General features: G+C 44.4%; 1 protein-coding gene across 1 annotated transcript in view; it reads right to left on the bottom strand.

Moving 5' to 3' along the window:
- LOC124233825 (transmembrane protein 163) overlaps positions 1-16,790 on the bottom strand; it is a 220,889-nt gene that overhangs the window by 36,087 nt on the left and 168,012 nt on the right. The window contains exon 5 of the mRNA XM_046651066.1: positions 10,227-10,323. Within this exon, the coding sequence (XP_046507022.1) occupies positions 10,227-10,323 (97 nt within the window). The remainder of the gene's footprint in view (positions 1-10,226; positions 10,324-16,790) is intronic.

Consider the following 16,790-nt stretch of genomic DNA (forward strand, 5'->3'; position numbering starts at 1 on the left):
GCCTGCAGCTCTTCACTGCCCATGGGTCCTGTCCCCATGCCTGCAGCCTTTCACTACCCATGGGTCCTGTCCCCATGCTATTCTCTGAATAAAAGAACACTACTACCAGACCTTGAGAGTCCAAGAAATCTTTCTTTCGACTCTTTGGCTAGCCAAGCCTGCATCAACAGCTCATGTGAAGACAGAGCACAAGTAATTGACAGGAGGAGCTCTAGTCACTTGGAGGAACTCATTCCCGACTGCTTTGCTGTGCTAGGAGGCATTGTGTGCACCACATAAACAGTGATATTTTAGTCAAGCTTGGGAAATAAAAAGGCATTCTGTATGATTCTCTCCATTAGCTAAACAATAAACAGAAAAATAGAGAAATGTTATAAGGATTGCATTGTCCATATTATACTTAGGGAAGTGAATGAAAAAAATATTTACCTTAAATTGTTAAACATCTTTTAAAGAAAATTTTTTTCTCTCGTCAAAAGATAAGAAAGTGCTCTCAAACCTCACAGATAGAAAGAAGAGCTAAATTAGAAGTGCTAAATTCTCACATTCCAGATGGAAAAGGACCAAAAGAGTAAATCAGTTTCCCAAGGTCAAGCAGATGCATTTGAGTAACAAACTACTCACCCTTGATCCAGCAACACCCATCCTTGATAAACACCAGTATCCTTAAATACACAGATGCCCCCCTAGCTGGGGGTGGAGAGGAACGCGCGCATTTACCTCCCTCCCTCTCTCCCTTCCTCCCTCCTTCTCTCTTCCCTTCTCTTCTCCATTTTTGTTACCTTAACCTAGGAGTCCCTGAAGACAGGTTTCATAGCACATGTCATGTTGGAACCCTCAAGGCCACAGGGAAGAAGCCGGGGTGGGGGGCGGGTGTTCCATTCTCGTTCAGTAGAGTTTGGAAAATCCTGGACTTGAAGTTTATTCAGAATCTTCTGTGAGACTGAGTCTCTGGGCCGTATTTTCTCAGTCAGGAAACTGAGCCAGTTGTATGAGCTTTTCTTAAAGGATGACTTTCAGGTCTTAAATTTTGTGGTACTTCAGGAGGTAGTCCACAGAACAGAAAGAGACCTTGACTAGCCAAGAGACTTGGTTCCATTTTTCATGTGTCTCTGACACTGATATTATGCAGTCTGAAGGAAGTCATTTTATTTCTTTACCTGAGGATTTGTTCCCTTGTTACAAAATGGCAGTGGGCCTACTGTCGGCACCTACTTCAGAAACACTGGGAAAGTCTCATGAGACTCAAGCTAAAAAGCACTTTTTTGAGGAGAAAAATGCAGAGGCAAAATAGACAGAATCGAGCAACATGGCAGACTGTTCACAGACCTATTCTATTCCGATTAAAATCAAGGCTTACACAGCAAGGAACGAGAAGCAATCAGAGCCTCTCATACAGCCATTTCCTAGGCAACACCTGAACTGACAAACAAATCATACTGTAGGCAAGAGACCTAGAGGGCGGACTACCCATCCTTTCAGGTTTAAAATGGTTAATCCTCTCAAGAGCCTGAGTCACCAGCAGGCACGTCATAGAGGTTTCTGGCAACTGCATGACATCAGTCATATTTCAGCAAAAGCTCCTCTATGCACCTCTGATGAGAGCTGTTATACTTAGCCTACTATTTACACTTGCCCCTCTTATCATACACTTTGTCTTCATATTACTGCCTATTTATAGTATAATTTTAGCAGTGGTGTCAACATCCCAGGTACTAAATGTATGGGGTTACAATCAGGAAAAGAAAACTTCACTCCATAGCAACTTAAAATACTTATCCTCTATGGACCTGAGCAGGATTCCAACCTGGCCTAGCAATGTGAGGTCATTCGTGGCCCTGGATGTACTTGAACTGCATATATTTAAAGCGTACAGCTTGATCAGTGTTGCATATTTTTATACCTATGAAATCATCACCCAAAGCAAGAGAATATTTCCATCACCCCAAAAGCTTCCTTGTGACTCTTTAATAATCCTTCCCTCTCTTTCCTCCCATCCTCAGGTGACCACTAAGTGCTTTCTGTCACTACAGACTAGTTTGCATCTAAAATTTTATATAAATGGAATAAGATAGTACATATTCCTTTTTGTCTTGCTTCTGGTATCCACCTCAATTATTTTGAGATTCATCCATGTTGTTGCATAGATCCACATTGTCTTTTTATTGCTGAGCAGTATTCCATTGCATGGATATACCATAATTTGTTGATCCATTCACTTGTTGATATACATTTGGGCTGTTTCCAGTTTTGTTTGTTTTGTTTTTACGAGGAAGATCGGCCCCGAGCTAACATCTCTGCCAATCTTCCTCTACTTTGTTTATGGGACGCCACCACAGCATGGCTTGATGAGCAGTGTATAGTTCCATGCCCAGGATCCAAACCTGTGAACCCAGGGCCACCGAAGCAGAGCCCACAAACTTAACCACTATGCCACTGGGTTGGCCCCAGGTTGTTTCCAGTTTTTGACATTAGAAATAAAATGGCAATAAACATTTGTGCAGGCATATATTTTCATTTCTTCCGGATAAACACCTAGGGGTGGAATGGCTAGATCACATGGTAAATGGATATTTAACTTTTTAACGAACCTCTGAACTGTTTGCCGAAGTGGGTGAACCATTTTACTCACTCATCGTCAGTGTATGAGAGCTCTAGATGCTCCACACGTTTGTTTGTTTGTTTTGTTTTTTACTTTTAGACATTTTAATGGGGATGTAGTGGTATCTTATGGTGGTTTTAATTTGTAATTCCACAATGAGTAATAACGTTGAGCATTTTTTTGTGTGCTTATTGGCCATTTATTTATCTCTTCTCTTGTGAATTATCTGTATAAGTCTTTTGTCTATCTTTTTACTAGGTTGTTTGCCTTCTTCTTATTAAGCTGTTTTTTATGCGTTCTGGATACAGTCCTTTGTCTGATATATGTGTGTTGTCTGTGCTGTCTTGTCATTTTCTTAATGGCGTCTTGGAAGAGCAAAGGTTTTTGATTTTGATGAAGTCCAATTTTCAATCTTTTGATTTTATGGCTCATGCTTTTGGTGCCACACCTAAGAAACCTTTGCCTAGTGCAAGGTTGCAAAGATTTTCTCTTTTGTTTTCTTTTAGAAGTTTTACACTGAGGTTTATGATCTACTTTGAGTTAATTTTTACATAAGGGTTGATGTCCATTTTTATCCACATAGCTATTCAGTTGCTCCAGCACCGTTTGTTGAAGAGACACTTCTTTCCTCTATTGAATTGCCTTGGCATCTTTGTTAAAAATCAGTTGACTAGATATGTGTGGACCTATTTCCAGACTCTATTCTCCTTGAACTCACTCAAGCCAATAATAACCCACTTTCATCAATGCTCAGTTCTCTTCTGTTTAGAAGCTGGTAGGTCCTTGGCTCTAGGATGAATGAGGAGGTCAATCTTGCTGAGGTAATGGAATTATTCTGTCTGAAGCAACAAAAGTGGGACACCACTGATAATCTGACACCACGAATTTCTGCCTTTCTTTGTGCAGTGCTGGAAAGATGCTGGCAGGGAGGATGTTGAGGACCTTGACTGGGCATGATTTTTTTTTCTTAAGTATTTGTCAATACAACTCCCAAATTAAATTTAGAGTTGCGCTTGAGAGCATTTCATACTGGAAGATGAATCTCTCTATTGCTGATGGTGGGTCCAGGAATTATAGGTTATTGCACAAGAAGGAGCCTACAGCACTACCCAAGCTGAGCTGAGAATAGTATCCCTGAAGGCATTTCCTGGACGGTTCAATGCAGCCAACGCTTCCAGAACTAAAGACATCAAAGGTCTGCCAACTTCCTTGGAAGCCTCTTCTCTAGTCCAACAGCAACAACATCAGTCGACATTCATTCAATAATTATGTACTAAGCACATCATCTACATCTTTTTATTTTTCCTTAATCTTACAAAAAAGATGCTGCTTTTGTTTCCATTTTACAAACAAAGAAACTGAGGCAGAGAAAGGTTAAACAACCTGCTCCAGTTCCCCCAGTTAGGAAGTGGCAGAGTTAGGATCTGTCTCCCTGACTTCAGCTCGCACATCCTTAGCCACAAGGCTACACTGCCTCAGAGTACTTACTCAGTACTAAGGGGACCTTTAGAAACTCACTCCCATGCATGGGGCACTTGTCTCAGAAGACATGAGGCTGACAAGCTGATTGCATGAGTAGCGCCTCTGTGAAACCACTCGCTTGGCTCCAAACCTTTACTGCCTGCCCCCACCACTCTCCCTCACTTCCTTCTGTTAAATATCTCCTACATCAAAAGGGATGCCACGAAGAAGGTACCACCAGGGGTGGGCTGAGGGGAGGCAGGGTTTGAACTTGAGGAGATAAAATGAACAGGAAGGATGCGATGATTGTCTTCAGATAGAGCTCTTTCAAGAGCAGAAGAGGATAGAGGGGAGAAGGGAGGGCTAGAAAGCAAATGCCTAGGTAGGAAGGGGGAGGCAGGGAGTGCCCAAAGATAACAGAAAGAGAAGGACTTAGTGTGGAAGCGAGACTTCCAAGGAGGTGGGCAAGGAGGGAGCTCAAGGGTTAAAGGTGGGAAGGGGAGAAGCTGTGAGTGAGAGGGAAGGATGAAAGAGAGAGAACAAAGGTAGCTTGCACTGAAGACTTGGGTGTGGGAAGGAGGCAGGTCAGGCTGTCTCCATCCTCTCCACAAGGTAAAGACTTACTGAGAGCAAGAAAATAAAACTGAAGAACATATAGAAGAAGGAAGTAACTCCTTCCAACCCAAGCTACTGGCTGAATGCTAAACACTTTGCAAATACAAGCCTACAAATTCAAGAATCACAGTCACTTCTGCAGGTGGGAAGAGCCTTGGGAAAAGTTCTTGGGTGTGGACTTGGAAATACAAACCTAAAGTATCCTTTATAAGAGTTCCATCTCCGGTTTTGTTCATACGAGTGGAATCCCATCTGAGGCTGGTGCAGGACCAACACTGACCTCCACAGGCTCTGCAGAGCCAGCCCATCCTTCCAGGGTGGGAGACTCTCAGCACCACTTGTTGAACAGGTGCACCAATGAAAAGACGACAGCCGCCACCCCAGAAATTCACATTCTGCAAGAAAATATGCAGTTGAGAGGGGCTCCCTTTTATTGCTAGAGTGGAGCTGCTTTGTTCTGGTGGGTGGAATGGAATCGTAGGCAAAACCTTAGGAGGGAGATAGACAAGGGGAAGCTTGAAGGGCAACCTTGCTACTCAAGGAAGAAGAAACACAGTTTTGCTAAGCAATCATTTATGACCTCCAACACAAAGTTATTTTTCCTTTCTTCCTTTTGCCTCCTTCTCCTTTGCGTTTTTCTCTCTCTATTCCTTCCTCCCACCCAGAGATGCTGTGTAAACAGGAAACAAAGAGAGAACAGGCTCAGAGGGAACCTGAAGCCCCTCCTCCCCATGTGTCCCCCTCCCCCCTCCCCACTACAGCCTGCCTTGCCAATTCCCACTCTTCCTTTACATGTCATGTGGAGGGTCTGCTCCTCTGGGAAGGCCCCAGCACACCTCCCCTACTGCCAGGCTTGATATGGACATCTTCTCCGTGTTCTTCCTTATCACCATAAACCAAATGCATCGGTTTATGGCTCTCTCGCTGACTGTGAGCTCCTTGGCAACAAAAGCCAACTCCTATGATAAGTCAAGGGCTTTCGAGGGCAATGAAAAAACTCTAGCCATTAGTATTATTTGACTTGGAACCCCCAGTTCCTAGACAGAGGGTCTGGGGATCAGTAGACATTCGAAGGGTAGCAATTATTATTATCAACATATGGCTATCTATTACTTATGGCCTTATTACTTATGACCATTTATTACTGTAATTTTAATTATAATCACTATTACTACCACATGACCACTTAAGGAGGTTGGACCCAGACACTGGCCAAGAGCTCAAGGTAAAGAAGTCATGGTCTACTGAAGGTAGACCTGAGCTGGTCAACCAAACAGGACATGGAGAGAAAGCTCATGGGCAAGGATGGGCCTTCTAGGGCCTTGGAATCAGAAATAATATCATCTCCTTCTTTCATAAAATATGCGACAGTTTATAGAACACATTCATTACATTATTTAATTCTCCCAATTTCTGTTGTCGAGTAGGTGGCATGACACCCATTTACAAAGAGGAAACTTGCTCAGAGAGGAGATACGATTTGCCAAAAGTCACACAGCCAGTGAGTGGTGAGTTCAGCTTAGAGGATAGGTCTTCCGTCAGCGTGTTTGTTGAGTGTTCCCCAAAAGAGTGGCCCAAGGTTGGCTATGACCATCTGAAGTCCAAGAGAGAACACCAGTTCCAGCTAGCCAGAGGGAGAGCAGGGGGCAGGTAAAAGGGACTGAAGAGCCCAGTCTGACGTTACCGCAGGCCACAAACTGGGGTAACTTTGATTTGAGATTCAGAAACATAAAAACTCAGAAAGTTAAGAGCAGTAGCTGCCATAGTAGTACTGTCTTCTAATGCCAATTATTTTAAATAAATTGCTCATTTTGTCCTCATCATAAACCTCTGACCTAAGTATTGTCTCCATTTCACATATCTGGAGGCCCAGGGTCAGGGAGACTAAGTAACTTGGCTGTGGTGGTCACGTAGGTAAGAGAGGCAGAGAGGAGATTCACACCTCCCTCAGGTCAGCCGCCCATCACGCCCACATCCCTTCCACCACGCTAGCAGCTTCCCTAAAGCACTTCCTTCCATGTGATTCCAGGCATCCCATGATCCCCCTCCTTCCATACTTCTCCTGCATTTTCCATTGCTTCCTGGTTAAACTGCCTGTGGGTTTTTCAAGAGACAACATAATGGGGGCACACCCTGGTCAGTGGCACAGAGTGCAAAGTGTTATGAGGGGTGGGGGTAGCAGGAGTAGCCAGAAAGTCCAGGCATGGGAACAGCTGGGGACCTGGACAGCCCACCTCTAGGACAGCCCTTAGCAGGATCCCACTCCAAGTATAAGAAGTAAGACAGGAAGGCCAGACCTGAAAAGCCAATGAAAAACAGGATCATATAAGCCCATAGGACCAGGAGCCAAAACAGTACCCCCAGACTAGGAGACAAGGGTTCAAATCCAGGCTCTGCCACCAGCCAGCTGACGACCACGGGAAAATCACTTCAGCTTTCAGAGCCCCCGTGTCCTACCAAAAAGGAGAAGCATACGACCTTGCCCTCCTTACCAAAGCAGGGTGTGGTAGGGGTAAAAACAGGAAGAGGATGTTGCTCCTTTCCAAGCAACCCACAGACACAGGGCAAGCACTACTCCCACTGCTTTTGCAGCACCCCCCACTCTCCCCGACCTTAGAGTCACAGTTCACAGAGAGCTTCTGAGACGCTCTTTCGGAATCCGTTTCATTAACAATCCAATGCAACCACGTGTAGGTTGTGAGGGAGCAGACTTACATCATTTGCTCATGAAGCCCCTGTAGCAGATGCCATGGATTCCAGTTCAGGGGCTCCCCCGAGAGACGAGGTGGCCTGACTTCTCCAGCACCACACCGAGAGCAGGACGACGCCACCAAGGCTCAGAGCCAACCATCTTCACAGCTGGGAAATTCCTACCTGCATAGCTTTCTTATCCAAAACCTATCCATTCTTGCAATTATTCTCACTCTGAGAATTATGCAGCTGACATTACAAAGAAATCCACCAGGGGAACAGGCCTGGGGTAGAAAAAATGCTGCTTCTGACAAACTCACAGTAACAACTTGATAGAAATCAAGGCAATTCTCTGCAGTTGAGAGCAAGGGTGAAGCTGTAACTCAGACCTAAATTCATGACATCAAGGCCCTAAAGACCAGTCTCTCTTGTTTCAACCATCACAGGCCATGAGCAGCCAAGAGGCATGCTTTATTTGGCACCATGAAATTGTCCACCCACTCCCAACCAGGGTTGTCAAAATTTTTCAATTGGTTGCCAATTTATTTCACACTAAACATAGATTTTCACTTTCTCTTAAAAACTTGGGAGATTTGACAAGCCTGGGTCCACACTTGGGCACAGTAACTCTGCTAAAGGGCAGACTCTTCATCCAGGCACACTCTCTAGTTGCCACAGACCCAAGCAGTTTCTCCTGTTTTGAGGCCTGGCTTCTGTGGGTATCTGAGTTTGTGACTCCCAATTTAGAGGCATCATTGTGGACGAACACTCATTTTGAATTACTGCAGGCCTGGGGTCAGGGGTCTGGCCATAGCCTACTGGCTCCCCCCAACTTCTAGAGCAGGGAGAGGGAACCCAAAGACTCAGGATTGAAAAACTGTCAGCTACCACCTGGCAGCGTTTACCTGGCTCCACTGTGCCACTCAGGTGAATAGAAGGCCTCCCTTATGGCAATGGGAACGCAGCACACACCTTTGTTACCTTTCCATACCTCCGAAGGCTTAAAAAAACAAAAAAGAAGAACAAAACCACCTTACGTGTCTTTTCCTCAGAGATCTGATGAGATAACCATATATGGGTGGGATTTTTAATCCCAGGCCAGCACTGATAAAAGATACAGTGGGTGTGAGTTCTCCAAGGACAGGCCCAGTGCTGCACAAAATCGTGCAGCTCTTCACTCTCTCTGACCCCTACCTGGGCAGGGCCTTAGACATTTATTTCTGGATATGGAATTTAAGTCAGTGAGCTGCTTCTCTTAGGACTATTTGCCCATAGGATATGAAACTGTTCCCAGTTAAAAATGGTTCAGCTATCAAGAGAAAAACAAGGGGGGGGGGGGGGGGGGGGGGCCTCTGCAAGGGTCCGCGAGCACAGCAATCCATTCCACACCAAGTTAGCCCTGGTGGAAATTAATTTTTAATGCCTAAATAAATGAATGCATCAACTAGCCGAGTGCTGAAAATTCCCACCAATAAACATTTCTTAAGGTGGAATCAGATTTCCATCCCTTGTAAAATGCAAAGACGTTTCCTGATTGACATGTTAATTAATCACACTTAATACTTCCATGTCTACATTTTACCTAAGCTTCAGATTCTGACAGAATGGTGCACAGGACAGCAACTTGGATGGAGGAGAAGGATGGAAAAGTCCAGGATCCCAGGTAACCAGGAAGATCCGCGTGACACAGCACAATAGTGAGATGAAGAGCACAGAGCACAATAAATAGTAATATTTGCTTGAGCTAGCTCTGCTGAAAAAGACTAAAAACCATACACACGTACAGTCCTACCCTGGTATCCATTTTTCCTCCCTGTCACTGAGCTATCAGAGAACAAGCTTCTGGCCAGCTGTGATGAAAAATAATAGTTAAGATCCTGGTGAGTTAGTAAAGGAAGGGCTCTAATCTCAGTTTCAAGGTGGGCAGTAGGGGCAACTTAAAGCAGTTGCTTTAATAGCTGTACTAAATGCAGTATAATGTCCCACTTCTCTTGTGTCTTCCCCATAAACATACGCACACAAACACAAATGCAATACATTACCCCAGAAAGGATTAACGTATATTTTTCTAAAAGTGAAATTAAAGGTCTAATAATTTAGGCCTTATATAAGATGATGGTGCACGTAGCCAAGCTCAAATCAAATCACATTCTAAGAGTCCATATTTCTGCATTTAAATCACTATGCAACTGTATAAAGACAATCATTGTAATGGCAGCATCTTCATCTCCCTGTAAGTAAATTGGCTGCCTTCTATGAAGACAGCCTGACAGGAGACGGTAAAAATATCTCTCTTCTCAGTATTCATAAGGAGAGGGGAAAAAAAAGAATCAGAATGCAGGTAATGACCGTCACCCAGAGAACAAAGCAGTCGAAGACACACTTTAATACGAAATTGTGTCCTCCAGTTTCTGTATCCAAATGCCAGTTGTGCTAGAAAACCTAATGTGAATAGATTTATGTATTGAACTGAGGGGCAAAGGAAAAAAATAATTCTTACAGTCATTGAATGGACACAGAACAACAGATGCAAACAACACTGACTGGATCACTCTGCTATATAAAAGTCATCCCATTTGTCTTTAACACAAAAGACATCTTGCTTTAAAAATAGTCAGAAGATCTAAGGAGAGGGACACAGAACTCAGTACCAGCTCAACTACTTGAATGCTCTTCATCTTGCCCCATGCTTCTCTCTGCCAAGTCATTCACATTCTGCAATGAGTTCTGGACTCCTAAAATGATGTGTATATTCTCTCCCCACCCACCCTACTTCCCCCAGTAAATCTGTAGTGAGAGGTAACACAGGAGGTTGATACGTCCAGGAAAGATTATTAAGGAAGAAGAAGAGCCTTACCACTTCTGGGAGCAGCCTAGTTGAGAGGTCATGGATGGCTTTGACAACTATACATATGGACGACAGAAGGAATATCACCCCCAAGATGACGCAGGCTCTGCAAAGAAACAAAACATTGAAAATCTTAACTGGGAGAATTCCACCCTGCTGATTTACACAGTCACAATGACAATGACACAAGGCAAGGTATTACGACTCAATCAAAATTTGCCACACTCCCATGGTCACCACCCACAGCCTCAGAATTAAGACCCAATCATCTCTAGGAGAATATAGTTCAAATTTTATCACCAAAATCAACCCCATGGTGCAGGGGCTTACCATCCCACATAATCTGACAGAATCCCATGAATGCTGGCATGGAAGGGTCTCCAAGGCCATGAAATCCATACTCCGTGCCTGGAAACACAACATTTCACTCCTCCTCCAGCTGGAGGGTACAGAGTTTAATAGCAAAGAGTGGAGGTGGCTCTGGCCTGAGACATCCCAAACTCTACCACTTAATGTGTTGCTTGATCCTGGTCCAACTACTGAGCCTCTTTTAGCCTCTATTTCCTCACCTGTCAAATGGGAATAACATTTTCTATCTGAAGATGAAATGAAATAATGCACAGAGCATAAAAACATAACCCATTAATGTTGGCTTAAACAAAGGAAATAAAAGTCCACCCTGGCTGTCTCTTTATGACATAATGTGATGGACACATTTGGATTTTCCCCAAAGATAAAAAGGAGGAATGATTTGGTAACAACAAAAGACAGTGTTTATGGTAAGATGGAGCAATTCTTAGAAAAAGAAATGAGAGAAGGAAGGATGATGTCAACCAAGACACCCAGCACAGGAGGAGGCAGGAGCAAGTCAGGGACATGGCCAAGGGTGAAGCCAGAGGACACACAGCCAGGGGTGTGGGGTGGGAGCCAGCAAGGAGGTCTAAGGGGCTCAGGACCTAGGAAATGTGTCCGGCAACCCAGACACAACAACTCACAAGAAAGATGGAAAATGAAAGTAAACATGAGGAAATGATGACAGTAACACAAGGGTCAAAATACCAAATGAAAATGAAAAGACAGAGAAAAGAGAAAAGATGCAAGAATGACTACGGTTAGCTCCAGATCATTCCTGTCCTCACCTGATGTCGCCATCATTTGGCAGCCTCCTCAGCCCTACTCCCCCAGCTATCAAATAAAATCATTTTTCATTATTCTTCTTGGATTCCCTTCTCTGGACTAAAAGAATGGTCCAAAATTGCCCACATAACGTTGAAGTGGCACCTACTTAGGATATCAACAAACCTGTGGACAGACATGTTCCCCCAAACCCAGAAGCCAGAAATAAGCAGGTAAACAAGGCTGCTTGGAGTCCATTCAGTAGGCTTCTAATCCACACTCTAGTTGTAGGTTTTATTCTTTCAAAAATACAGACAGAAAGAAGGCATCATTGCAGGCTGGGGCAAATCACCAAGAACACAGAAATATAGGAAATCTCTATGGGCGTCTTTGTATAGACTTCAGCAAGAGGAAGTCCTGGCCCTATACACCAAATGGAGATCTACCATGGTTGCCATTCATCTTCATAATAAGCCTGGAGTAAAAAAAAAAAAACCTCTACATTTAAGGGGGAGAAAAGATAATGCAGGCAAAGTATACACTGAGGCAGCAGCAGGAGTGAAGAATGCTCAGGTGAGGCAGTGAGCCTGCAGTTGGTCACCTCAGTCCTGCAGGGCAGTTGGGGCCAAGGAGGCTGCAGCCAAGAGGAGCGCTGTGCAGGAGCAAGGCACGCCTACAGGAGGGCCGCCAGTGATGAGATGCTGGAACAAGACCAAGGAATCCCAGGGCTTGGGGGAATCAATGCTCCCAAAGCAGCTGGCCCCTGAGTCCCAACTGTGCCCACAGGGAAGAGGGCTGTGGGCCAGCCGTGCCTGGCACTTGAAATCACCATTTCTACCTGTGAGCAAATGGGACCATGAGAGGTCCCATTACAGGTAGAGAATACAGTTAGGATAGCCCTCCAAGCTAAGTTTTGTGATGTGTTTTTTCTCCATTCAAAAAACTCCTGGGTGGCTAGCAGAGACTCTCTCCTTCAACTTTCAGATAAATTCAGCCACCAGCTCAGTGCTTCTCAACCCTCATGGCACACTGCGCTCACCTGGGGATTTTTTTGTGAACAGCTGCCCAGTTGAACCACTCCAGCTCAGTTTTATCAGACCCCCTGGAGGTGAACCCAGGCATCTGTATTTGTTTAAAAGCCCCCCAGGCAATTCCCATGTACATAAGGGCTGAGAGTCCCAGGCCTAGACTCAGGTGAGGCCTTGTCCTTCGGGAGCTTCCACCATGGGGTAAAAAGCCACAACTCTCTGGACAGAAGGCGGGGAAGGAATGGTCATCCCAGCTGGTGAGGAAGTAACGGGGTCTAATGGTCCCTAAGAGACTGTACTGTATTTGTTTACTGAGCAGCTTTCTCTCCCTGGGACATGAGTAGGGCTGCCACCACTTGAGTGCTAGATCTTCTACAGGCCGTTTGTCATAACATCCTCAAGAAGCCCCCATCTCTGAACTCCTCTGGGGGGAAAAGGAACAAATGTCTGAGCTTCTTCCTGACAGGCAACAGTGATGCTGCAGGACTTTCTCCTTCTCCAGATCACTGGAGGCACACCTCTATAATGCACAAAAAGTAGATCTGGACTCTGTTTACATTTCGTAAGGAAACAGGTATAAAGGATGCAATGGTCTCCTTACATAATATCTTGCTTATGTATCTTTAATCAAAACTATACTACAAATCCCTTAAAGGCAAGAACCATATTTTGATATCTCTATCTAGAGCAGCATGTAGCAGGTGCTCCTTCTGCATCTGTAGAGTGGATGTAATCATTAACTGATCAAGTAATCATAACTGATTTGTAAGTTTCCCCCCACGGAGTTTAAGGGGCATGAACTGCTTGCCAATGGGGATGGGAAGAGGAAAGAGACTCCTAAGACTTCAGCCAAAATGCCTATGGAATAGCCACATTGGAAAACTACTCTGAAAGGTAATGAAAATCAAAATAAATTGATGATTTGGTTTACTAAAGTTGAATTTTACAGAGCTGTCATGTTTTCTTCATAAATATACCTATGAATATGATCAAAAATGTTTTAAGAACCTATTTTCATCTTCTCTTCAATGTTTTACAAATTCAAAAACCACAGTCACCCTTCCTTCAACACTGCTGGGAGCCTGTGTGTCAGAGCTGCTCCCACAGCCTGAAGCAGCTATTGTTAGCAGAGACTGTGATGCTATTTTTTAACGTTTGATTAATAATGTATTGTGTTTACACAGCAGCTTTCTCCTCAGGCACTCAGAGTTCCACACATCAGCTCATAAATGCCCCGGAGGCCACTCACCAGACCTGGGTTTCTGTTTTTCTGCTATTTTATGGATTGGGAGGGGGAGAGTATGTTTCATAAACATAAGGGTCAAAATGGGGAAGTCAAGGATTAGGAGGCTTGCACAAGGTCACCCAAGGAGTTGGAAGTCCACCCAGAAATAGAACCTAGGGTTCCTGACTTCCTCTCAGTGACCAGCCCCGGTCAACCACCCAGCCAACCAGCCGGCCACTTGAAGGCTCTGGGCATCCACGTCATATCCTCACACCACCACTGCCCTGGGACTGCAGCAGTCTCCAGGAGGTGGCAAAGATTTGGGTCAGGAGCAAATACAGCTGCTTCTGACTGGGCGAGTGTGTGCTGCTTCCTGGTTTGCGGGCAGGCTGAAGGGGAAATGGTGGAGGGTAACTGCTCCATCAGCACACCATGGCCTTCACCTGGAGAAGCTGTCCTGGCACGTAAAGAAGGCAATGTGCCCAGGGGCCTGACTGCATTGTGAAGCCAGGTCACCGGAATGAACGAAGACTCCTTCTCCTGCCTGCCCAAACCCCAGAGGAGAAAAACACTGAGTCAGAAAGAGGCAAATGAACTACTGCCCCTTTCAACGTAATCCCGCAATCAACACAGACAGAAACTGAATTTAAATTCCCACAGGACCAGTGCTTGTCAAAGTGTCGTCCAGAGAGCAGCAGCATCATGTCACCTGGGAGCTTGTTAAGAAAGAAAATTCTGGAATCCACCCCAGACCAACTGAATCAGAAACGCTGGGGATGGGGCCCAACAGTCTGTGTTTTAATAAGCCCTTGAGGTGAGTCTGATGCTCACTGAAGTTTGAGAACCACCGTATTAGTCTTGCCAAAGACACATTTAATATCTGAAAGAAGACTGGTAAAATCCAAAGAAATGGTTAAAGCCACTGGCACCTTTTTCTTCTGCTAAAGATTGCAAATTGTTAATTACACGCAGCATTGTAAATCTATGAATAATCTTGCAGTAAGAAATAATTTTTGCTCTGAAATTATAAGGGCAAAACCTACTGACAGATATTCTCCTATCAGAAATGATGTAAGGTTGAAAGTTTGGTCCCTTGTCAATTATAGATTTAAAGCCCTGTGGATCACATCAACACAGCCTGAATCTTAAAGCAATTCTAAGTTATTTTCCAAAGAGAAGCTTCTTCTACTCATCCACTAATTTACAAAAGACCTAAAACACAATAGCCCTGGCAAGTAACCAATTCAGTCCACCAGCTTAAAGTGTAAATGTTTTATTTACCTCTTTCACCTTAGTCTTCAAAGGACTTGTAATCTGGGACACTGTCCACATGTGAAATAATGAAAAATGAAAGAGAGTCGAGTGGTGAGTACACACGGTACTTATGGATGCACGATCTTTCCTGCTGTTTTACTCTAGCTAGGTCCTTTTTCACTCCATGTATTCTGCCATCTTAAGTAAAGCAACAAACAAAACCAGTTTGGAGGCAGGAGAAAGTGAGCAAAGAATGCTTATGAGCCATTTCTCATTCTCTATAATGGCTATGCCAAACAGTCACCATTTTATTCAAGATCCCCCACCTTCGGCCCTCCATCTCTATCAACACCCACCTTCCCTCCTACTGCAGGAGTGCGCTCCTTCCTGTTTCTCTTCTCACTCATCTTACTTCCTTCCCTAGTCTCTCCTAGGCTCTAGACCCCATCTCCTCTCTCCACCCATGTTCCCATCTCTCATATCTGTCTTCAGCCTCATGCATCTGCTTCATTGTGAACCAGCTGTAGTGAAGGGGAGAGTGGCTTGGACCAGGGATGGTCACTCAGCCCAGAGCTCTCCAGGCAAGGCGTTATACCTTCTCCACGGTAAGACCATCCATCTCCTCAACATGTAACCATTAAAAACCTCCCCTTACTCAACAAATGGTCCTTTGCTCATATCTGTATGAGCAAGCTGACTGAACCCACCCAAGTGAAATCTCATTTAGACAGGACTTTTTTCCCGGCTTCAGCTTTAGCGACAAAACTCAACTTGGGGGATTTGTTAAAGAATTAGATTCTAGAGCAGCTCAGTCCAATAGAACTTTCTGTGATGATGGAAATATTATTCTGTGCTGTCCAATGTGCTAGCCACTAGCCATAGGCGGCTATTGAGCACTTCAAATGTGGTTAGTGCGTCTGAAGAAACAAAATTTTAATTTTAATTACTTTCAATTAATTAAAATTTAAATGGTCACACATTGTTAGTGGCTACCATATCGGACAGTGCAGCTCTAAAGGTTGGGCTGAAAACACAGAAGCTCACCAAAGAGTATATCTATATATAGAGAGAGAGAGTAGCCCAGAAGCTACTCATCATGATCAGGTACATTTATATGGGTAGGAGGGTCTGCTCTAGGAAACACTGCAGAAGAGTACCATGTCTTTGGTAACCTCATCAATTAATGCATCATTTCCTCCCTCCAGTAAACCTCCAACTCCCCAGGTTTACATGCCAAGTCTCACTCTTGTTCTTATCTAATGTCAACCAACCCCAGCCACAGCTACTGCTCCACCGGGGATAACTACATCTTAGAAAGGGATTTGAACTTCAGTCACTCACATTTTAAGGTCTACGTGCCAAGCCCTATGGCTAAGGCAAATAAAATCTATTCCCAGCCTCCCAGGAGCAGGAGGGGAAACCTGAAAATCATCATAGGACAGTCACTATTTATGAACATGAAAACATACAATAGACAAGGAACAAAATGACGAAAAGGGTCAGAGTAATAAAACTCAATGTGAGGACAGAGTGGGAAGGAAGGATGGTTCTACAGTGTGATGTTTAAGTTGGGTCTAGAATAATGGACAGGAATCATCAAGCAGAGAAACTAGAAGGCTGTGGAGGGCACTCCAGGCAGAAGGAACTTCATAAGCAAAAGTGTGAAGACACAGCACTGTGGGATCCTGCTTCGCTGGAAATTCAAAGTGGAGATGCTATTCTTGGCGTATTTGGCCTTAGGGGAGCAGCAATGCAAAGGCCACATGCAGAAGGGCCCTCTGTGTCCTGGCAGTCCCCTCAAGATGGCGGACACAACATCCATGATATGTACAATGGATCTCAGATGGTACATGGACCAATGTGTTGTATTTAATAGCTATGTATTTTAACATACATTAGAAAAAAACTGATCATCACCCTATGTCTGCAAGGATATTATTGCTCAGGGGA

Source organism: Equus quagga, unplaced genomic scaffold (genome assembly GCF_021613505.1).
Source record: "Equus quagga isolate Etosha38 unplaced genomic scaffold, UCLA_HA_Equagga_1.0 252_RagTag, whole genome shotgun sequence".
Lineage (NCBI taxonomy): Eukaryota > Metazoa > Chordata > Mammalia > Perissodactyla > Equidae > Equus > Equus quagga.